A 24,255-nucleotide genomic window follows, 5' to 3' on the forward strand; every position below is an offset into this window, starting at 1 on the left:
TGCATGTGGCGATGCAGGCAGTAGCAGGGATTGTGTGCAATGGCCCAAGAAGTCCTTGTCTATTCCCACAGTATTAAATGAACCTTTGCAGAACATATAGCAAGCTGATACGTATGTGTGGGTGTTTATACATATTTATGTATAATGTATATAATGTGTGTATATATATTTTGTATAAAATATATATATAAAGAGGCAGTCCCTGTACCTCATTTATTAAGCATTGGTTAGCTACAATTTCTTTTTTAAATGAGCTGATTTTTGGCATCCACAGAGCTAATGAATATTCATAGTTTTTGCCAGTTCTAATTTTAGCCACCTAGAGTCTTCGTCACAGGACATGCACATAATTAAATAGCCTTCTTGAGAGTTCACAAACTGTCCTTACTCTCACCATTAACAGGTTTGAAATGATCAAAATATTTTAAAATGATCCTATAAAGCTATACCAGGCTAGAAAGGCAATATAATAAAATGTCATTCCCATAATCTCAGTGGTCTGTTGTGGACCCAAATTCTGGTCTATGGTCTCATGCACGTGACTCCCTGAGGCCAAGAGCAACTTCTTGCTGTGAAGCAGTTGTGCACCTTGCACAGCCTGGGCCACAGGACACGAGCCACATCCATCAACAGCTGGTGCCCACATGGACCTTAGAAGCATTTCAATGCCTAATTTCAAAAAGAATCTGCTCTAAGTCACAGTAAAGATGATGATAGCCCTGTAGCATCCTAATTTACCCACCGTATGCGTATGTTTCTGTACCTGTGTGTTTATAATCTGTGGTGTTCGCTACATCTGGCTAGCACAATATTATTTGTTTTTAAAGCTAGTAGGGGGCTTGTGGAGAGAATATTAAACCCAGACAAACGCGCACAGCAAGGCAGCAGTCCCTGGCAGAAGAAGCCCCGGAGGTGGCTTCTCCTCCCCAGCCGGCGCTCTGATGGCCGTGCCTGCACTCTCGCTCCCAGACCCCCAGCACAGCCTGCCGTGTGTGAGCCGTGCTCCTGCGTGGGGGCTGCGTGGCATCCTGGGGAGGACTGTGCCCCGTGCTGGCGCTGCAGTCTGCAGCACACGGCCTCGTGCATATTGCAACCCAATGCCTGCCTGTGTCCCCCCGCAAGTGCACGCTAACAGCAGCCCAGTGCAAGGGCAGGGAAGGCTCCAGCTAACGAAATGGGGATTTGCTGATGTGAAGGCAATGTATGGTGCAGTACATGTATTGTCTTAGAAATATGGCCACTTCTGCTATTTAAAGCAAGTGTTTTGTAAAAATTCTTCCCACTTGCCTTTATCTGGACTTGCAGCATCCTAACTCAGTTGTTTTTCTTCAAGCTGCACCACTTGTGTGAATAAAAGGAGATTTTGGCTTTCCTTGTGCACCAGCTCAGTCGACCGCAATCCCTGCAGCTTCCCTACGGCCCCTGAGGCCTTTGCTGCCGAGGGAGGAATTGGGGGAGCAGAGATGGGGGCAGGAGAGCCCCGCAGCCAGGCCTGTGCCAGCCAGGTGGTCCTGAGCACAAAGACGAGCTGCATGTGCAACACAAACGGGGAGAGACTCAGGCTAAAGTGTGCTCCGTGTCCTGTATTTTTTTTTTTAAAGCACCAATGATACGCAGACGAAGTCCAGCTCCCTTTATATAAACTTCTTGTTTTATTAAAACTAGTATTTTCACTCAAGTTTTTAAGGAATCCTTTATTTCACATGAACAAAAGCATCTTGCAGCAGGGCAGCCCCTTGGGCTGTGCAGTTTAACCATCTCCCAGCTGCTCCGGCGGCTCCCGCACCGCACCGTGCTCCCTCCGCACCGCACAGGCGGCCCAGCACGGGAGGAAACACACTGCAGTGAGTGTGAAATAAAACACACATTGCTGCTGGGGGTGGCTCTGGAGAGCAGCAATAAGTAGCTTAACGTTTTTCAGGTTGGACTGCCTTGGCCTTCCTCCAGGGATGGGAGGGCAGGCAGGATCCTGCCCGTGCTGGGGCTCGTCCCCTTTGCCCCCGCTGCCTGGGTGATCCGGGCTCACATCAGTGCTGGCTGGCTGTGGCCACTTGTAGCACCGAGTGCAGCGACGTTTGGCCCTGGTGTCTCCCTGGCCCCGCTGTGACTCTCCGGACGGAGGGTTGGAGGCACAGAAACCTGTGCCGAGGTCCGGGCACGGGCAGCTGCCCCTCCTCTCCCACCCCTCTGGGGCCTCCTCCGTGCCCCTGGGGCCAGGTCTTGGGTCTGTTTGGGACTGGTGGCACCCAGGGATTTCCATCCCCGGCCATGCTGAATTTCTGTTTTCTCCTATGGGTCCCTGGCCATTTACCTCGCCACAGGAGATGCTGTGGCTGCCCACCTCCCTGCGGAGCTCATGCTGTTCCCACAGGGAAGCCTGGGGTGGGTCCTGAAGCATCTCTCTGCTCAGCATCTAGGGCTCCTTTGCCCACTGGTGCTTTTGTCCCCCTGCACCTCTGACACTGCTGTGGCAGGTGACCTGACTAGCAAACCCGGGAGAAGGAAGTTAGTGGGCTATACTAAGAAGAAAGCAACTGATTTTCTTAAATGCTCAGATGAATATTGTTGATCAGTGTTACGACTTTTTTCTTTTTTCATCCCTCCAAGACCGTTGCTGTGAAAACCCAAGCAGCCCCTGGCCGGTCTGTGGTTGCAGTGGGGGCGAGAAGGCAGGATGCCAGCTGCAGAAGCAGGGGTGCTCCGCTGTGAAGTTCTGAGCTGTTTGTGCAGGGAGGGGCACACGCAGGTAGACTCTAATAGCTTTTTGTCTTGGTTTATAACCCAATTTCCATCCTTCGTTGCTTGCCTTCTGGAACACTTAGTGCCCTGAAAAACACCCAGGAGTGGAGAGAATTTGCACTGCTCAGCAGACTCCACAAGTGTCTTTGCTTTAACTGCTATAAAGCTCTGGTCTTTTTTCTTTTTCTTTTTTTTTTTTTTGGTAGAAAAAATTATTTTATTTTTAAACACAGCTGAGTGCTACAAGGCTATCATCTTGGCACGTATTCTCTGGGCAGCCCTGTGAAGTTTCTTCCCCTCAGGGCTTCATCTACTGTCAGGATGTATCTGTTGATAAGATCTTTCATTTCCTGGGTGAATGGCTCAAAATCCTTTTGCTTAGCACCAGACCGCTTGAAATTCCCGTCCCTGTTGTTCTCGACGCAGAGCAGTCGGTCCTCTGTCACTGTCATATTCAGAAACTCCACCATTTCCTTCAGCTTGGGGATGAGACTCTGCTTCAGGTCCTCGTAGTGGATGACGAGCAGGCGCTTCCCGTACTTCAGCCAGTCCAGGACGTGGGAGGCCCACCAGGACGCATAGCTGTTCACGAAATCGGGCCACTCTAGAGGACCAGAAAACCAGGAAAGTGAGACAATGTTAGCCATGCTGTGTTTCAACCATTTTCCAAATGTTATCTTGTGCAACAAGACTGGCGTTGCTGGACAAGGTCTGATATTGCAGGGTGGCGTGCGCTGGAGAAGTGCAGCATGGCCGGCTGCTGGGCTACGGCAGCGTGGCTTTGCAGCTTCTGGCACCGAGAGGGGTGATGCTCGACCCTGCTGCCCCCCAGTCGCCTGGACTGCTCCAGCCTCGTGGCCCTGAACAAGGCTGGGACTGTCCCCGTGCTGCCATAACCCCGGGGAGGGCTGGCTGGGCAGAGCTGCGTCTTTGCATCTTTACTGTGCCTTGTCTATAGGAGCCGAGCGGTGTGTGCACTGGGCAGGCGGCTCCGTGCCGGGGCTGGGGGAGGACGGAATGCCCCGGGGGAAGAGGCTGCCTGGAAGTGCGAAGGGGTATGAGCGGGGAAGGCAGCACGTGTCGCTCGGACGGTGGCTTAAGCAATGCTTTGCCAGGTGACTTCAAACAGACTCTTTCACTTCTGTGGTTTTCCTACCCTCTTACCTCCATTTCAAATGTAGACTGAGAAAGAGACAGGTTTATTTTTTAATATATATGTAAACAAGTAATATATAATAATTATGTAGTAATATATTAGCGGTTTTATTATGTAAATACAGCATCAAGACACTGATCTCGGCTGGGGCCCAAGGTGTTCCTGACTTCCAAATCTGTCAAATAACATATCTTTCTGCATGCTTACCAGCCTGCTACGGGGAGACTGGATAAGGAAATAGGATTAATAGGGAAGATTCTTCTGTTCCTGGCACGTGGGAGGGATTTAAGGTCACCCGCCAGGATCACCGGGACAACATTTACTGAATTATTTTTCCACCTTTGCCTTGGGCATTAATGACACCTCAATCTCTATTTGCTGTCTGTGATAATTTAATTTTCTGAGGGTCAAGATAGTCCTTGGTAAAGCTTTTGGGCTGGACAAAGAGCATTTGTGGCTGAAATGTAACAATTTGTAGTTTGCAGTACAGGAAAGCCTTTCCCTCCAGAGTTTTTCCCCTTTTCTAAGGGCTATTTTGTCTGGTTTTTGATGAATAGGTCTTGAGTTGTGACTGATGAAAGCTGATACGTGAACTTGGGAAAGAGATGTGCTGTGACAGCGGACGCTTCCCCCGACCCCCCAGCCCTGTGCTGCATGTTTGCCAAGCTGCAGCTGTAATGCCTAAAACATGCATGAGGAGAAATGCCAGCCGAATCTCTTCTCTGCTGCAGGCTCTGAGTACCGCAGTGTATTTGGTGGGGAAATTGCAGTCACACCATCCAGCTTGCCAGTCAAATGCATGAAGTGTGGCAGGCATGTTCTGAAGCCTTTTCATGTGTTCAAGGAACACTGCATCTCAAGGCCCCTTATTGCTATTATCCTTATTTATCTGCAGTGCAGTAGCACCTGTGCAGTGCTATAAAATTTCCTTCAGGAAAAGTCATGCTCCATTGAATCCTCCAAATCTTAAATTAGATTTCTTACAGCTATTACATGCTGCAGGGGCAAATTTTCTTCACCTCACATAGCTTGGCAAATGGGCTGTACACAGGGGTATTGTACCTGGACATGTTTTCTCTGCTGCACTACCCTCCTGTCCATGATGGTGGATGTACAGTGAGACTATAACCACTCCGAAAGTGCAGGTCTGAGTGCTTTTGGGACAGATCTTGGCTGTGGTGGGACTCAAGTCCCGCTGAATTTGTTTGCAGTGCTCACTCGGGTCCCAGTGTGTTACCCCCTTCCCAGCAAGCCGAGCAGATGGGCTTCAAACTGTGTCCGAAGCGGCAGCGGACACCCCAGCCCATGTCGGGGTGGTGCGTTACCTTTGCTCTTCCAGTTGCGGTCGGTGGCGTACCCCAGGTGCCCGGCATATTTCCTGTTGAACTCCGCCATCAGCGACTTGTACGGGTTCCTTATCAACAGGATCGCTGAGTCGAACATTTCGATCTCTGTCTTGCCACTTTCATGTGTTTTCACACAGATGGTCCTTCTACTTCTCCAGTGGTCTTTTTCTCCTTTAAAACCTGTTTTACAAGACAGGATTGTTGGCTTTTCCCTTGATTATACATGCGTCTGTGCCTTTTCATGCTCTAAGTCATTACTTACAGTGGTGTAAAACTATTGTGAAAGTACCAGTCAATTAAACCCATTGCCCAGGACCTGGGATCAGGGCCTGAATTTTATTCCTGGCCTGCCACTGACCTGCAAAGCTTACTGACTTGGTTGGGAACCACCTCCTTGTGTGTTCTCCACACCTATCCTGGCTGGAGCCCCAGGTGCTGAGCTGGGTGTGCACTGGGAGCCAGGCTTTCCCCACTGGGGAGGACTGTGTGGCACCTCGCTGCTACAGGGCTGTTTTGCACAGGAGCAGTGCTTGGTGCTTGCTCAATATGGTGCTACCTCGGGATACTGTCTTTCCAGAATAATTAGTAACATTTAAAAATTTAAGCCTCATGTTTCATGTGCTACTGAAGGGTCTTACCCTCAGGGTTTAGCCAACTTTTTTTAGTCAGCTGGTCTTTTGGACTAGTCTTTTAGACAGGAGCTGCACGTGTGCATGTGCACAGCAGCACCAATGCAGGCGATGTGCAAATTTTGCAAAACGTGAGCCTGGCTGTTGTCTTTGAAAGTAGCTGCCTGTCAGGCTGTGCACGCTGCTGGAGCCATCCCTGCTGCTGTCAGCACCGCGTGAGATCGCTCGTTCCAGGCACGTGTTTAAATTTTCCCAAATGTGCTGACAGTGACAGCCTTTGCTAGCTCCAAGCAGAAGGATGCCAGAGCGAGTAAGTGAAGCTTCGTGCCTCGGAGGGGCTTTGAGTGTCCTGTCCCTCTGGGTACAGTACCTTTGTTGTAGAGGGCTCCATCGAAGTAATAGCTTCCCGTGTAGTATCCTGTGGCATGTTCTATCAAATGGCGAGCCCACGTATTCCCAGCTCCAGGAAAGCTCGACAAAGCAACAAACACTTTGGATTTCGTGGTTAAGAATTTCCTGTCTGTGCAGCGGGTGTCTGCGAGTACAGAAGATATTTCATTGTTAGCATTGTGGCTTTTTAATAATTCTACTGACAGCTCTTGATTACAGGGTTTATTGCTTTTCTTCCCTCTCTTACGAATATAGGATATCAATTTGAGTCCAGTTGTGAGTCAGCTACTTCCCAAAATTAATCCAGCCATAAGGGGCCAAAGAGATTAGCCTCAGAAGTAGTTTTGCTGGTTTTGTGTGAGGCAATGCTTTTTTGATAGAGCAGTGGCAAACCATTGTACTTGCTAGTAAGTTGTGATAAAACCCCCTGGTTGCCTGTTTGTTAATGGCCATTTGCCTGGCAGGTTGGCTCTTCAATGAAACCCTAAATGTGCCATTACACCTGGAAACTGCGAGTTTTATAACCAGGAGAAACTCCTCCTAGTGAAAGGAGCGGGCGTTCAGTTAAACCTCCAGGCTGTCATTCTTCTCCGAAGGGCCCAAGGCAGTGACGAGCCCCTGTTGGGTTTATCTCCCTTGGGGGCTAGAGCCCGGGTTTCCGTACATGCTTTTGTAAATCCTAACCTTACTTCTTAGCATGCCAATAAAAGCAAGGATAGGATGAGAACCAATCTTGACCCTCTGTGATGATTCAAAAAAAAGCCAGGAAATAAATTAGAAATTACTCCCTTTATTCTTCAAAGCAGCCTCTAGATGAAGCAATGGCTAGAAAGTGCCAGCACTGTCCAGAGGAGGCTGTCTTCTGCTACTACTGATCCACACAGATGTGGAAAGTACTAGCAATGTCATGAAAGCAAGCGTTCCTCTTGCATGATCTTTTCGCATGCTAGTGTCTGCAGTCTACCTCTGAACTGAGGGATGGAGGGGGAAAAAAAAAAAAGGGTGTCAGAGAAAAAAGCCTAGCACCAATCCCAAAAAGCACTTAATTTGTTTAATTTCAAGCTTGTGAGAAGTTGCACATAACTCGGTGCAAATCAGTGCATGGATAAAGTTGCTAGTACCACCTAAATGGTTTCCTGGATTGGAGCCTTACTCGGCTTTATTTTCTGGCTGTGAAACATGTATGCAGATGAGTATTTCAGAGGATGATGGGTAGAGCAAAGCTGGAGTCTGCAGAGCTGCCTCGGTGGCTGTGTAACATGAGGGCTGGGTGTGCGTTTAATGAGCAGGACTGACCCAGAGTATGGGGTCCTTGTCCCCAGCTGCCCGGCGTGCTGCATAGCTCGGGGTGTGCCTTCCCAGGCTCTGCCTTGTTCTCTCCATTTGCAAAATAATTATATTTTTCCAGGGTGGCAGGAGGCTGTGCTGCTCCACAAGAGAATGGAAAGATGTGTATTTACAAGCGTAATTGCGGGGGGTGTGTGTGTGTGTTTAGATAAGGGCTGTTTCCTAAATTCCTGCCTGTATGGTGATACTAACCATTGTGGCTAAGACTGCTGTAAGCTAGATTGCTTTTACCCATCGCAGGAGGGGCGCAGGGGCTATTTCCAGCAGTGGCGGGTCTGGCCCTGGCACAGAGAGGCTGGAGCTCGTACCTTGCACCGGTGTCTGATAGACCAGGCAGTATTTTCCCTCGGCAGTGCTGCTGGCGTTGCGCGTCCCGCTGCAGAGCAGCCCGTCTGCGCCGTCATGCAGCGAGAAGCGCCCGGTGGGGTAGCCGCAGTAGCACTCCTGCCCTCGGATGACTGCCAAGGGAAACTCCTACGAAAGAGAGAAAATAGATCAGTGCGTAAATGCCACGGCATCAACAGCCTGCGGGGAATGCTGCTGCTATACAAAGAAAAATAAATCTTCACAAGGCCACTGTCAAGATCAAAGCAGTGTTTGATATATCATTGTAAAGCTCATGCTTCTTATTGCCATATGAAAGACAGTAGTAGTATTTCTTAAAAAGTGGTTTTCAGACACAAACCTCGTAAAGCTTGAAAATTCACAATATTCTGGGTTTTCTTCATTATTCCTAAAAGATAATTTTATAATATTCCTGTAGCACCTAATATGTAATTCCACTTGCAAAACATCAGTGTGGGAAAATTTATTTACCCCCAAAATGAGTATTTTGAATTGGATCATCTTTTAAACTTCCACTTACATTGCCCCAAACTGAGGAGTCAGCTATTAAAAGGTTTGCCTTATTCAGTTGATTTTACCAGAGTTTGTGTAGAGGAAACTTGCCCTTAAACTTAAAGAATTAAAGGGAAGAAGGAACTTTTAGACCCACCAACCGCTGCAATCATGTTTAAAAATAGAAAGAAAAAAGTCAAGCCTTAAAAAAAAAAAAAAAAAAAGTCCACATCTTAGTATGACTTCTTCACAGTTTGTAAAAAATGAATGTGCATTGGGGGCTGATGCAGGGTTTGAGAGCTATTTGGTACAGTTTTGGAAAAACTATTTAGAAATATGATACCAAGTAATTTTTGGCACCTCTATCCAGAGGGACTGCACTGATGGCGAGCGTGGGGCCGCGGAGGCAGAGGGGGACCTGCGGCGCTGAGCGCAGCCTTGGCCCTGCCTGGTGCTGGGGTGAGCCTAGGGCACGCACGGCTCTGCCTGCCGGGGCACGAGCCCCGGCTCCGCTGGCGCCTGGGATACGTCTCCAGGCACAGACACTTCTTGCTTTATGCTACCTTGCTTCTGGGTAGGGAAACCTCGTGTGAAAGCCAGACTGACTGCTGCGAACGTGCGACTACAAGAAAGGTATAGGTAGTGTTTGTTGCAAGCAAATAATTCCCAAGGAAAATTTCTGGCTGTAAGAAATTTCTTTTCAATGGATTTGATGAAAAGTAATTCAGGTTTTGGTGCAGCAGTCTTACCCAAAACAGGTCACAGGCTGCAAAGCAGTGTTGCTGTGTGGTGGCAGAGCAGTGAGGCTGGGCTGCTGTGCTAATATTGATGAGAACTAAGAGCAGTTTGAGGGAAATGTGTGCTAATTATTTGCTGAAGAAATTACCAGTTGCTTAGGTGCTCAATAGGGAAAGCACACTTACTACTTTGCTGAAACTGGCCCTAAAATTCAGTTTTTTCTCCTGTTTACCAGGAGGACTAGGGTTGCTTTTCCATGGGCTTCCAAAGTCCCACGCCGGCTTGCTCGGCCGCCCAGCGGTGCGCTGGTGTGCAGGGACAGGCTCGGCACAGCCACGGAACGGCTGAAGGAAGCTTGGGGGTTATTTGGGTGCAGAGTCTTCAAGTTTACCTATTCTGTATCAACACTTTTTTGCCTTTTAAAAGTCTTCTGGAGTCTGGGAGTGCGTGACAGGACTGCTGAGCAGCTTATCTCTCGCTCTTCCCCACATGTTCATCCTCTGATAAGGAGTCAAATACAACACATGTGCCATCTGTGCCCAAACAGCCAACGTTTGCTTAGCGAATGAGATATGACATTGTCAAAAACTATTTACAGATTTGATCCAAGGGCAAGACAGTTCTGTTTCTGCCTGCAAACAGAAATTTTCCCTTTACAGTGAAGCAGTGTTTCTCAGTTTGAGAAATTAGTAAGTGCCCGGCCCTCTAACACAGCCTAGAATAAAAATGTACGTTGTACCTCATGCCAAGTGGCACTTGCAAGCAATTGACTTCTCTGGAAGGCTGGAGATTTTTGTGAAGGGACCTAAGCAAACACTTCTCCGTATTTCTGTGTCTGCAGCAGCACTGGTCGATGCAGCGCTGTTCCGCAGCTGCTCTGCGGTTTGGGGCAACGGCAGTCCGGGGGATCGGGCTGCCCCTCGCCTGCGCAGCCTTCCTGCTGCTTGGGCAGCGAATGCATGGAGGAAGGGCAGAGAATGGAGCGGGCTTCGCAAGTGAAAGCTTCAAAGTTTCTGTGGTGGCAGCACACGTATTGGAAGCAGCACGACAGTAATTCTGGGAATTGCAGTGGGATCCGCAGCATTGGTGCAAAGCGCTGTAATCAACCGGCTGCTTATTCAGACTGTCTGCCTGATGCAGCGCACAAAGTGATTGCGAAATAACTTATTCAATCTTGACTTCCCATCAGTATTTAATCAAAACTACAGGCCATCCACTCTGCTCACCTGCATATTTACATGAGCCCCAGGCTGTGGTTATGGCTTTAAGCAGCCATGTAACTTTTAAGTGCAGGACTAGTCCTGAAGCATCTGCGATGCTTCTCTTCAGTTAAACACAAGTGTATTGCCAGAGAAACCTGTGGGTCTGTGAATAAGCATTTTTCTGGATTGAGCTTCAGAGCATGCCTGGACAGGCTCAGGTGTCCATTCTACAAGCTGTAACTCAGCGAGAGTTGATGTCAATGGAACTATTTACGTAAGAATTTTAGATGAAGACTCAACAGGTATTTTAAGGGCTGTAAGGAAAGCAGTCATTCTCCAATAGCAATGCAGACGATGTGATGATTCAATCACTGATTGTTTTTTATTAGATTGCATCCAAATTAAGAATTATGAACACATTAAAAATACACTTATCTGGTTCTACTCTGATTACTCTGCTAAATTCTTTTCTTTTCCAACTTCCTATACTAATCTTCCTATCTGATGCAGTTAAAAGTTTTGTTTGGTTTTTTTTTTTCCTCAGTCTACCAAAAAGAAGAGATGGAGGGCTAAACATGGAAGGAAATTTCTTTCCCAAGAAAAAATGATGCATTTGGTTTATTTAAAAATGGGCACGTTCATTTTGCAACAAACCTAAAAGTACTTCTTCAAGTTTTCTTTGAACTGGATATGCTAAGAGCAAAGAATAAATACCCTCAAGCAAATCATGCCCTTGCATAAAAATTCTGGCTTGTTTGACGCTACGATCTGGTGAGGCCGGGGGACAATTCCTCCGTGCACTGTTATACCCAACGTGACCCTGATTTGAAATACTCCTCTCTCATTGCCGCAATAAAGTCAGCGAGGCTGTGGTTATCTGTGCCAGTTGAGGTTCTGGCCTACTTATCTTTGGTTTGTGTTTAAAAAAATATCTAAATGAAGCTATGGAAACACTCTGTATGAATTAGATCAAAATCCCAGAAGTCCTTTGTTTATGGGTAAATAATGGCATGTAGCTACATCTGGAATCCAAAACAGCAGGTCTGGTTTTGAAATTAGGAGTTTGCTGTATTCTGTATGTTGCAGCATAAGGAAAAGAAAAAGCACTTCAGAGTTGGTAATGTTCAAGTGTGCAAACTTGCTGGCATGGCTTTTGGATGCATTAGGTTACTGAGGTGCTCTCCTCAAGGCTTAGTGTAAAATCTCCCAGATTTTACTCATATCATCATGCATAACTGCATACAGCAGTTGAGTGGTAAAAGGACTTTATATTTAAAAACATAAATTCAACTGGAGATGGTTCATTTAGTATGCAGGTTGGCTTATAAAAGAGCATATATGAAAATTATGGCTTCTGGCCAAGGTACCTAGCACAGAAACACATGGGTCATGGGTCTGTGTTATGGGGTAGTAATGGGTTGCTATTAAGCCATGTCATCACTCTGTTAATTAAGAAAGAAATTGGTAATTAAGAGTATTTAGCAGGTTTCATCTGAAGATACCACCTCAAATTCTTATCTCAAATGCTTCCAAGGGCTGGAACTACCATTTCAGCTGCAGAGAGCAATTTGCAAGGCTAACAAATAAATATGGTATGTCTCAATTTGCCCTTCTTCTAAGTCCCAAAGAGCAAAAGACTTATTCATGTGTTTAAGCATCCAACTAGTTCCTTTTAAAAGCCCTCTAGCTTGTTCAGGATACATAGAAATTGGTGGGATAATTACTTTCAGTGTAACAGGCTGGACTAAAATGACAGCACCTTCCTGATTTCAGGAGAGCCAAGTATGTTGCTATCGGCTAGGAAGTTGTCCATGTTATTTTGAAAGGAAAGGAACCAAAGTTGGGACAAATATTTGTAGTGTCGTAATAGCACTTGTTTTACTGTCTAAAGCGCAAATTGGTGTGTAACAACTGGACTTGTGGATATGCAATTGCTGCTTGTTAAGTGGAGGGAGACCTTGCCAGTCTTTTTGTAGGCAAAGGTTCTCTAATAATCGCTTTCCAACAGGTAGCATGGTGCTGGCAGAACTAAAGACAGGGAAGGGGCGAGGATAAGGAGGTTTTTACCTGCGTCATTTTAGGGAAGGAGTACATGAGAGAGGTACCAAGCCTTTTCTTACCTTCCTTCAGTACCTTTTTCTCTTAATGTTATCATTTCTGCAGCCCCCTCCGTGCTCTCTGTGCAGAAGGAGTCTGCTTAGCTAATCCTTCAGAATATCTGGTTTGCTGATGGGTTTCTCACACAAGCTTCATCAAGCAAATACGCATTGACGTGAACTCTGGAAAGGCACTAGGTGTTCTGCAGAGGTGGGACAGTTTCCTCCATCCTGCTGTTCTCCTCTATCCTAGTCCTGTTTGAATGTCGTGCTAATGCAGTGCATCTTGGTTCTGGTCTTTCTCCTATCCTTCTCAGTCACCACTAATTTCAGATGCTTGTACTTTTTGGCTGCATGGCTAGAAAAACCTTGAAGGAAGTACACTTCTGAAAACCCACTTATTTAGAAAAGTAATCTTCCAAAACCAGATTCACATGACTGGGCTTAAAAACATTGACCTCGTGTTTGAGCACATCTGAAAACAACTTCTCCAGATATTTCATACCATTCTCCCAGACAGAGGAGCAATAATTAATTGCACTTCATCAGTAAATATTAATAAAATAATGTTACATGCGGGTAAATTGACACAGAAAGATCAAGATTTTTTTTTCTCACCATTAAACAGTAGATTAATGGCAGAGCTTGGAAAGAATTGCTCATGAAGTCCTGCTTTACTGAACATTTATATGCATCGAGGATGTGAGGGTGGGTTTGTATGTATGTTTGTAAGGTACTATATACAGGATATTACTATATGCAGGGTATATGGGTGATTCACTGCAATTTGCTGCACGGAGCTAATTCCATGGTGCATTTTTAAAACACTGATGAGCTGGTATAGAATATACGTTGACTGGGAAAAGCTTTCCCACTCTACCTAGTAATTAAGATTTGTTGTTCGTGCCTTAATAGTTTTAATCAATTTTGTGATGCTAGAAGACAAAGTAATTGAACATTCAGTTTAGTGCATGAGGCTGAACATGGCTACAGGCTAAATCTGACCACACAGTGAACCCTCCTCTATACAAAAAAATAAGCCCCATTGGAGTGGGGAGGAAGGGAAGGGAACCAGCAGCAGCAACAGCCACTAAAGCAGAGGCTGCCCTGAGCCGGATGTTCCCTCCTGTGAGGATACCCTAGTCCATCAAAGTCAAACTCTTTCAGTTCTTAAATCCATGGTCTTAATCTGTGATCAGTGTGGGGGACGAGCAAAGATGAGGCTTCAGGCCGAGAGAGTGCACAAGGACAGCAGATGTTAGCATGTCCCTTCCTTCCCACTTTCTGTCCAAAAGCCAATAAGCACACAACTGATCTTATTCATTGCTTTCTTGTCTTGCATATCAGCGTGAAGTTCTACAATGATTCCACTTTAAATTAAAATAAATTAGAGTTATGTAGGTTATTGTGAAAGTGGTATAAATTCTTCTGGTGTGGAGACACATTTGTGTGAAAGTCTAGGAAAGTCCACCTGCTATCAGTGTGCTTATCTGCTAAATCTTTTCTCTGGCAGATTCTTTTTTTTTTTTTAATATTTAAGATTGTATCACGTTCCTAGCCAACAAAGTTACACACTGGTGTAAAAATAGTGTGTAGATACCTCAGCATTGATCCTCATTTGCTGTGGCAATGCCTGCTGCTGCACTGTGGAGGAGCCCGAGACCCAAAGGACCACCTTGGAGGGGAGCAGACAGGGCTGCGCAAAGCGGAGGGCACTGGGAATTGCTTCTGCCTGCCCTGCCCACGCACAGCTCCCCCAAGCTGAGCGAGGACCAGCTCCCAGGAGGGCACTGGAGCCACGTTTCGGGTGCTGCCAGCCCCCATCCACCCACTGGTGGCGTATCTTCCCCCAGAGCCGCCGCTACCGGGACCTCCCCCGGGGTCAGAGCTGGTTCTGGGCTTGGTTTGAATGTGACAGGAAATGGTATCGATTTCCTCACGGTCAATACTTGTCACTTAGAACAGCTTTTCTGTGCATCATATTTAGTGGTATCACTGATGGCTTTCCCTCCCGCCTTCCCCGCTCGAGAGAGCGGTTGGACCAGATGCATCACTGCGTATTTACTCTGAGTTTTGTCCTTTAGAAACTCATGTACAAATTCAGAGTTCTAAGGCACTAATCTCTGCTAGTCCCTTAGTAGATTAAAATTTAAAATAACAAAAAAGAAGAAAGGATGTGAAATGAGAACTGTTCTTACTTTCTTGGAGCAAAATTCAGAGCACATCTCCACCGTCAAATTGGGCTGTATCAAAGAGGCTGGAAAGGTGTCTGTTAAATTTTCTGGAGCTCTAAAACATCCTCGATAGATAACATTCCTCCCTGCAGGGATATGAAATAGGTTTCTCTTGAGAAAACAATGTCCGTAGTATCCTGCCTTTTTCACAAAGAACAATATTAGGTTCAGACGCTAAAAATAATAAAATAAATTTTATATTCCAAATGCTGTAGAAATAAGAGAAACCATGACATACACTAGAAAAATGTGTTGCAAATCCTTTGGTATTGAAAGGAGCACACGCCTTTAGCTTTGTACTAACCACTGAAAGTAGGGCTGCAGCAAAGGGTTTAAATTAAATTCCACCAGTGGAGGGCATTGCTATTGTTTGCAAGTCCCAGTTTTCTTTTGAAGACGTGCTTTCCCATGAAAGACTTAAAAGCCCCAATAAAAATCTACAAAGCTTCCCAGGATCTGCACCAGAGAAGGAACGGAATTTAAACGGATCCTGAAAGCCCCCGCAGGGACCCACCTTCCCGCACATCTGCTCGGTTGCTGAGCTATCCCTCTCCTCTTCCCACTCGCATTCTTTTCAGGCCAAGGAAGTTTGCTGCAGCCTTCGAAATCTAAACTAGGCTTTTGTGAGCTGTTAGGGAAGCGGCTTTCTTCAAGTCGTTGGCATCAGCCTCTGATCTCACCTGCTCCTGTATAAATGCCACAGAGCTTGGCAGAATTGCTCTGTTTTTTGCATCATTGCGACTGAAGTCAGGATTTGGCCCAAATGCTTGTTAGAAGCAGCAATACAGTTTTCCCTCCTGCATGAGAGAGACACATCCTCTGACAGAACCAAAGGAAAGCCCAAAGCTATCGTGGGAACTCACTACCCCAGGTGAGGCCGTGCATTTGCACAGATGAACTAATGGTAATGAAGAAAATTACATTGTGTGGCAGGTTAGAAAAGAAAAAAGTCTGCGTGTTGTGTGGCACTTCTGTAATTCTTAGGATTTTGTGGGCTTTACAAAGGTGGAAAATGCCTTTACTTCATCGCTCTGTACTAACTATTGGCAGAATTTGCCTAGCATGACTCAGTAGGGGGAAAGGTGGATTTGGGAATGAATTTGGGTCTTCTGAGTCCTGGTCTGCACCTGCTGGCTACCTTAAACAGTGCTCACCAGAACTGAGGTGGGAAATGTGTTGGATGACAGGAGAGATGCAGGGCAGTTTTGAAGGAAAAACTTAGTTCTACGTGAATTTCGTGGCAGAAGGGTCCAGATTCTCCAGCACGAGCCAAGAGCAGTCTGAGGAGAAGCTGCTTAAATATTGCTCTAATAACTGTTCAAGCCAATCACTAGAAACAGTGCTCTATCTTTGGGATCACTCAGGAGATGTGCAAATAAAAGAACTCAATGCAAGTTGGAGGGAAACAGGAGTCTCCCTGGGACCAGATCACTGCAAGCACGGCACCAAAGAATAAAGGAACCAAAGTATTTTGGTTTCTCAGGATGCTTTTGAAAGGTTTCCTTCTAGATCTCACACCAATATTTAAATTCTGAAACAAAATGTTTATGAACACGTTTAGAGTTGTCTCAGAGCGTCAGGAAGAAAGCTTGAACTGCCCACACCGGGGCTTGGTGGGGAGCAGGGTTTGCAGAGAGCCCACAGATCACACTGGAAATGTGCTGTATTTACATCGTCTGCCTGCTTTCTGGGGAAGGATGGCTGAATCCTGCCCCAGGGAGAAGGGCACTCTGTGCCGCAGCAATCCCTGGGCTGCAATAGCTGCAGACTTTCAGCTTCATTGCATTTAACCTGAAGTGGGGGCACGAGTCCTGCGGTGCAGGAGCTGCGCAGGTCGTGGTGCCCAGGGAGCCAGGGTGGGAAGGGGGAGGTGAGGGATGGAGAGGGGAGCCAGCAAACCTGGGAAGCTTTAAACAAGATGCCACTGGATCTGCTCTGCATAAGGAGAAGCCTTACACAAGATCTGTTCTTTGTATTGCATAACGTAAATCACGGATGCCGTTACAGTTTCAGAGTTACTTTCCAATATACTTGTTCATCGTGATTAATGCTTCTGTTGGCCCCTCGGCTAGCTTATGTCAGTGGGATTCTTCAAACAGTCAAATATCAGGTATTACTAAGGGCAAACAAAATACAAATCTAGCTCCAGGCTAGACTAATTTGGTGACTAATTCATTAATACTTAAGAAAAAAATAAATGCCGCCCTTTCCTGTGAAATATGTATATATATTTTATGCTGAAGATTTAAACAGTGATGCATGTCCTGGGAAAGCTGCCAATGTGCCTGTCAGCCTGACATTAGCAATTTAGGTCTATGTACCTTTGATATATAATTTATATGTAGCTGGGTGGATTATTGTACAAACCTTGACTTGTCTTTAAGAAGAAATGAAGTACCATCAATACTGGCACAAACTAAGGTCTTGGTGCTGCTTCTCGGTAAATAACATCCGTAAGGTCTTGTGAGCTTGCCAAAAGTAAAGACTGCTCAGCTGTTTAGGTATTTTATGTGCTTTGTGTTGGCCCAAAGGTTTATTGTATCTCCCATGGTAGCTAACTGAATGACGAGCAGAGTAAGTGTTGTCATCTAAAAATGAAACAAAAATCCCAGCTGCTCCTAGAACAGAAGTCCTTGGAAGAGCAAAACTCTGCGGTCTCATTTCTCTCACTTAGGAAAGAGATTGGTGTGCCCCTCTCTCTGGCTTCTGCTTATTCTCCTGCTGCAGTCACGTAGTACTTATTTAGGATCATTTCTGAGCTTAGGGTGGCATTGATACGAGTGCTTTTCTGCCCTTCCATTGCAAGGCATCCACTTCCAGGGCTGTTTCTTAAACACACCTGGATTTGTCCCTCTGCAATGGATGCGAAAGGGCGTAGTTTTTCAGCTACGCTGAAAATTTTCAGCTGAAATTCTGCTGCTGTTGCAGTCGCTCTGCACTGTACTTTGTTTCTTCCCCAGTGACACTAACTTCCTATGTGGTGGCCCAGAGGCAGCCGTGCCAGGGGAGTCTCGCCGCTCCCAGGCGGCAAGCAGCGCTTGCTATTTCGGGGAGGGAGCCAGGGACCAGACCAGCAGCAAATGGACACCGTGCCCCGTGGGCATCTTTGGCCTTTGCTGTTTCAAACTCTGGTGACAAATGGAGCGAGAGGAGCAGTGGGGGCAGCCCACGCGCTCAGCCTGGCCATGGCATCTCCCCCCGTGGGGCGAGCATGGCTCCTGGGGAAAGCGGCCTCCTCTCTCTGGTCGCACACCCACTTACATCGTCTTGCTCCTGCCCGCAGCTCCTCCACCCTGTAGACAGAGAGCCGGTTCACCCCTCCGCAGATGGAGCCCTTTTCCCCCTTGCACTCGCTGTTGCACTCCTCGGGCTTCGAGGCGGTCGCTGGGAGCTTGTTCCCGCAGTAGCACTCTGCTCCGTACGCCAGGCCCGCGTAGGTGTAAGCCCTGCAGGGAATAAACCCAGGCGCTGTTGGTACCGGCACCCTGTCTGTTCCCAAGTTTATAGCTAATGAAGGCAGGAGCCTGTCCCTGTGTGCGGCATGCACCTCTGCCACCCTGCTCCAGAGACACAGCCGGCCCCGGGGACCAGCACGGCCTCTTCAAGGCGGGCAGCCACCTTGTACAGCCGGCGATGGCAGGGAGCAGTGGTGGTCAGTCCGCCCGGCACGGCCTGCCTGGGCCCGGGCAGTCCTCCTTTGCCTCCCAGTGCGGGTGTCTGAGCAACAGCCCCATCTCCGGCCGCACAGACGTGCTTGTGCCGTTCCCGCGGGATCAGGGCCAGGCCTTCGCTCGCCCGGTGCTGCAGACGTGTCAGCCTCGCTGCGGGGGGCACCGCTGCCCCCACCCAGAGCTACCGCTTCAGGTTTTGATCAGAAATGTGCAGGGTGGTTTAAAGGTCAGAGAAGAAAAGCCCCTTTCAGAGGTTCTGTTAACTGGCAATTAAAGTTGAGCACTTTGGATCCATCCTGGCTCCATGTCCTCCAAACGTGGAGGCCTGAGGGTCTGCCCATCAGAGAGCAGAGCACTGTTTGCTTCACCCAAGGGACAGCCCGGTCTGGAGCATCTCTGTCTGCAGGGGACTGGGCTGGAACAGGGGTCTGAAAGCCAGCAAGAGGGGGTTAATCTGCAGCTCAGGCACCCCTGAAGCGACGGGCTCCACATGCACTGCGTGGCCCTGCGGACCAAGGGAAGCAAATTTCACAGAGCGGTGGCAGGAGCTGCGCCTGCCTGTTCCCCAATGACCGCCAGCTCCCCGGGCGGTGCTGGGAACGGCCCCGCTCCTTACCGCCCACTCGGCCATCTGGCTCTCTCCTGTTTCTGGGAGTGCTAGTTTGTTCGTAGCGGATTTTTAATGTTTTAGATCAAAGATTTGGGCTAGAGGGCAATATCTAACAAAGACTATCTAACAAAACAGTAATTTTTGACCAGGACAACAAAAAGTATATTGTAAGTTGCCATACTATAATAAAGAGAATAGGCAGCAGTGAAATAGTCTACTTTAAGTGAAGTAGCAGAGCTATACCATGCCTGAAGGTATGAGATAATCACAGTTTTCACAGATGCTGTATGTTTAATGTATGCATGCTTTTCCCATTTCAAACTCAGTTCCACTTATTGCCAGAAGAGAGAGCGAAAACTTGCAGTGAAAAAATACCACTCACCTCTCAGCACAAGCTTCCTGACAGTGAGATACTGTCATTTTTCTTAAGTCATAAAACACAGCTCCCTTCAGTGTCCTCTCCCTCGAGTCGTCACTGAAGCATCCCACGTAGGTGCCTGTGTGCATGCAAGACCAGAGTTAGGCAACGCGCATGGGATGGAGACGGGCAGAAGGGAAAGCATTCAGCGGTGATCCAGTGCCGTAAGTTGCAAGCAGGGCTGTATTCGATCAAGTCACAACCTGTCCGGGGTACTGCCTGCTCTGCACGCCTGCCTGCTGGTACTGAACCTTTGCAGGTGCTATTGAAGGGTAAGCTCAAATGTCCAGTGGAATGAACAGAAGGGAAATTGGACTTTTCCCTTGCCCAGGCTACTGTCAGCAGGCTTGCCTTTGCAGACCCAGAGTCTGCGACCACCCGCAGGCTGCAGCCACCTGCTCGACTCCCTTTGGTGACAAAGCATGGCAAATTTCTAAAGTAAAGGAGAATGGTGTAAACTTCGAGAAATCTTGTTGGATTTCTCCCAAGTTTTCTTGAAAATCTCTAGGTGGTAATGAGATGGTGCAAGAGAAATATTAAGAAAATCAATTTTGTTTGGGTACAGAGAGTTGTATTAAAGCTGTAATGGAAAGATAACTTCAGTCTTAACTAGGCAGCACTGTCTAGCTATTGCATTGAACTGTCTCTTTCTCTCCAGTGCAAATTAATCTCTTAAAATATGTCTTCTTTACTTAGCATATGAAAGATAAATATTTATCTTAGACTGCATCCTATGTTAAGCCACTTTTTTGTTGTCATGAACAAAATACTATAAAAATCCAGCCCATTTTTTAATATACAGTTGGAAGGATGATGTGGAGTCCTGCTGTTACACAGCAATTGTGTGTATATAAGTACATTTTATCATTAAAATATGAAGGAAAAAGGAAATTTGATTTTAGAAGTAGCAGTATTGAGATGATAACACAGGGAAATTAAATAACGTGAGCCATGGACAGGAAGAGAATATATGATAAAAAATGAAACTAAAAAGTATTATATTAACAATAAAATAATCCAGAAGAAAAAAGAAATTTCAAGCCACTCTGACAGAGTTTTTGGAACTGGGAATAATAAATCAAACATTTAAATATTTCAACCACAACAGATTCACAGACCTGCACATTGGTAATTTGCAAACATGCAATTAGAAAATTCACAAGCTGTGAATATACACCCACAGCATGCTGGTAATGAGATGGGAGTCACACACCTGCAATAAGGATGTTCTGCATTTTACTGGAGACTTGATTTGGGCACTTTGATTCAAACCAGTAGCAGCAGCAAACTCAGCGTGTGGGGCCAAAGAGCCTGAGCGGGGAGGCACGGGCAGGCCAGCCAATGCAGGCGGCATCCGCCCTCCTCCCTGCATCCCTCCCACACTGCTGCCAGCCCGGCAGCGATATCTCATTCACGTCCTCCTATGAATGAGTCACGGAGAGACTCCGCTGTCTTAGAGCTGAACGTCACGTCACGTCAGCGATCCAGTCCCTGTGAACTCTGCATCCTGTGCAATGCTGTACCCAGGCCAGGGAAACAGATCGAGTCTCCCCATCTGCTGGAAGTGTTCCTAACAGAAATCTCATTTTTTACCTAACAAATTCCTGTTTTCATTTGTTGCACTAATAGTATTTGCAAGTCTCCCTGGGAGGATAAGGTGGGATCCCTACCCCGAGCCACTTGCAATGTAAGCAGATGCAATAGCTTGACATGGAGGAAAAAAAAAAAAAAAAAAGAATTTTCTCACCCAAGGCAGCGTGATCCGAGGTGGGCACAGAGCAGGGCAAAGCGAGGCAGGAGGTGGTGTTCACAGTGTGCTGGAGCAGATGCTGTCGCTTTTGTGTCAGGTTAAGGGTCTGCCCCGGGAAGCCTGCTGAGGGCTGGCTGGCAGCCCCCTGCTCGCAGGGCAGAGTGGCCGTGCTGCCATGGGAAGCACCAGCGTTATCAGGATGGCACTGGTGAGGAGGGCACAGGCACAGCCTCCGCAGTGAGGCAACGTGCCGCTTTACTGAGCGGGAACCGCAGGGCAAGGCTGAAACTTTAACGACCATTATAACCACGGAGGAGTTCATTATTTCTTGGAAGGGATCCATAATGAAATCACAAGCTTGTAAGTTTGCCTGGAGAAGTGGGGAGGGGGGAAGGTAACATGTCCTATATAGGTAGTTAAATTTTTAATTGATAATTTCCAAAGGCATTCCAGTGCTGGTTAACAATACTGTTATTAATCATGTCAGTTCATGTTCAGTCAGATATTCAAATTATGCATATTTGAGTCAACGTGACTCATTGGGATGTAGCAAGAAACAGTCTTGGCTCCTCTCAGCAGTTAGAACTTGAGCAAGGCACCAGCCTGAAGTAACTTTATGGATAATTTTAAAAATTAATCTTTTTTGTTTTAATTGAAGTTTTTAAAGAACAGGTTCATACTCTGCTTGCTATTGGAGTAGCTCATAAAGACTCACTGTGTTTCTCTACTTTTTATCTATTTTTTCGTTCATCGGCGGTGGGGGGGGAATCACCAAACGCAAGGGGGAGTAGGAGCCGCCCGAGCAGCTCCACTCCGCGAGGGTAGAACCAGGTGTGATGTCTTTACGCGGCCAGGACTGGGGAAGCGGCAAAGCCAAAGGGCTCGTGGGCACTCGCCGAGTTCAGTGAGCCAAGTTTGCTTCACTGAACCCACCAAAACTATCCGTGCTGCCAGAGCATGTGCAGCGTGGAAGTACAAATCGCAGGGCATCTGGAGCAAGGGAATGTAACGTGCCCTACGTTACTGCGCTGCTTCCTCTGCTCCCCAACCCCTCCAGTCTCCCGGCGTGGAACAGCAGGCCTGCCCGGCAGCGCCCTGCCTGAGCCCCTCCGGGTTCAATCGTCAGCCTCTCCTGAGCAGCTGAGACCAGGGTGTCTGCTACTCACAAAAGAGTGAAAAAGTAATACTTTGTGAATATTAAATCCTGGTTTTATGAGGTGCAGGTACAAAAGTGGTAGCCTGGAGGGTTCGTGTGATTCTTTACTGCAACTGTCCGTGAAGAGCTTATTAAAGTGCGTGGTGACCAATGTTAGCAAAAGACGTATTTGCTGAAGGTGAAGGTGCGCCTCCCTCCCACGGAGAGGCAGCAATGTCTGCGCCCAGCCCTGCACAGCAGGGACGGGGATGGGGCAGGGCCCCTTCCCAAAGCTTTCTGCTCCCCTGCGCCAGGCTTGGTCACCGTCGCAGGATGGAGTAGCTGCAACCTTGTGTTTTGTGCTAGTCCAGGGGCCATCGTTGGGCTCTGAGCACCCAGGTTACGTGCTGGGGGCACATCGCAAAATGCAGTAGGGTTCTCTGGGAAATGTGTGTGCTTTGCAGCCTGTTTTCTCTGCCACCAAAACCTGCTACCAGCGGGAAGTCGGGATGTTGTGAAGCGCCTGTGGAGCACTCTTGGAAGCTCCAGCTTGGTGCTTGAGGTAACTCCAGCCGTTACAGTTTGCCTGACTCATGCTGTGTAGCTCATCTCCAATCCACCATCACTGTCACATTCTTGTTGCCATTTCTGACAATTCACTCAGTAGGAGTCATGAGGTGGCACCCATTTTGTGGGATTTTTGCAGAAGGTGCCCCTTTGTTTGGGTAAATTTATTCAACAAACTACAGAGCAGTTTAGTAGTGTGGTGTCTAGTCATCCAGATCCAGTTCCTTTTTTATTATCAGTGAAACATCTCCAAGAACAACTAGTACTTTTAGCTAAAAGGCAATGGATCAAAGATCTCAAAGTCATAATTTGATGCTGTAGCCTTGAGAGCATGGTTGGTCACCTAGCTTGAATCATGATGCTTTCTGCGTTGGGCTGCTCAGGGAGCTTGTCTGCTCCCTGGGGATGCTCAGCCTTTGGAGCTGCTGCAGTTGGGCTCCAGCTCCCCGCCGCAGAGCGAGCAGCTCGGCTGAGTAAGAGCCCGATGCTGCGGGTGCCCAACTTTGTGCAGCTCTCTGCAGCGCCTCGTGGGCCTGGCGAGGGGTGCCGTCCCACACTTGCCTGGGATGATGCAGCTCTCTGGGGGGTCATAAGGGCATAAACCCAGGCAGGAAATGTGAACATCTACAGACTCCTGGTTTGCTTCTTGCTTGCTCTGGATAATAACTTTCTTAAAAGCTTTCCTACTGAACAAACCAAAGCAGCCCATGCACGTGTTTATCAGCAGCACTTAGGGCAGCAGAATCAGGCTCACGGTGAAGTGAACCCACATCTCTCTGAAACCTGAGTGGCTTCCCATTTGGATTGGAAAGTGTACAGTTTTGTATCCTGTGCTCTGGTCGCCGATGCACTGCACTGTGCAGCGGTGTGGATTCCCCTCGTGTTCTCCTTGGCCTGTTGCAAATTTCCAGCAAACTCGCCAAACACCAGGAGTTTGTCTCCGATTCAGGAGGGTTGTATGGCCCACAACTTGTCCCCCTAAGGACAGTGGGTTTGCAGAGACGGTCATGGAGGGCCGGTCAGGAACAGTGAATGTCTTTGCAATAGCAGAATTTAGTATATGCTAGAAAGCTTTAGCAGCAAGGAGGCACTTCTAGGCTTAAGGTATTGTGAGTTTTTGGGCAGTTGATTTAATAAAACCCACTTTTTAACGTGTTCCCTGTTCTGAGAAAGAAAATCAATTAAACAGTGTTCATCTCTGCCTGCTTGAAGAGAAAATAATTTAAATTAGGGAAGCATATTTCACTGTCTGGCCTTCTGCTCAATCAATAAAAATACTTTTTTGGAGGAAGTTACAGCTCAGCATGACCAGGGAGATCAGGACTGTGCATACGCTTAAGAACTGGTTTGAAAGTGGTGATGAGCCAGGTGTTTCTGCAGGGAGACTTTG

General features: G+C 47.3%; 2 protein-coding genes across 7 annotated transcripts in view; both read right to left on the bottom strand.

The window, feature by feature from the left end:
- Positions 1-24,255, bottom strand: part of MED31 (mediator complex subunit 31) — a 277,258-nt gene that overhangs the window by 239,774 nt on the left and 13,229 nt on the right. The gene's annotated exons all lie outside the window — the stretch shown is intronic.
- The window catches only part of WSCD1 (WSC domain containing 1), a 33,338-nt gene continuing 10,712 nt past the window's right edge, over positions 1,630-24,255 (bottom strand). For all 6 annotated transcript variants that reach the window (XM_075771348.1, XM_075771347.1, XM_075771352.1 and 3 more), the window contains 7 exons: positions 19,378-19,492; positions 17,976-18,160; positions 14,679-14,800; positions 7,916-8,081; positions 6,241-6,405; positions 5,221-5,421; positions 1,630-3,343 (listed from right to left, as the gene is read on the bottom strand). In XM_075771348.1, the coding sequence (XP_075627463.1) occupies positions 2,991-3,343; positions 5,221-5,421; positions 6,241-6,405; positions 7,916-8,081; positions 14,679-14,800; positions 17,976-18,160; positions 19,378-19,492 (1,307 nt within the window). In that variant the 3' untranslated portion in view covers positions 1,630-2,990. The remainder of the gene's footprint in view (positions 3,344-5,220; positions 5,422-6,240; positions 6,406-7,915; positions 8,082-14,678; positions 14,801-17,975; positions 18,161-19,377; positions 19,493-24,255) is intronic.

This window comes from Balearica regulorum, chromosome 19 (assembly GCF_011004875.1).
Source record: "Balearica regulorum gibbericeps isolate bBalReg1 chromosome 19, bBalReg1.pri, whole genome shotgun sequence".
Classification (NCBI taxonomy): Eukaryota; Metazoa; Chordata; class Aves; order Gruiformes; family Gruidae; genus Balearica; species Balearica regulorum.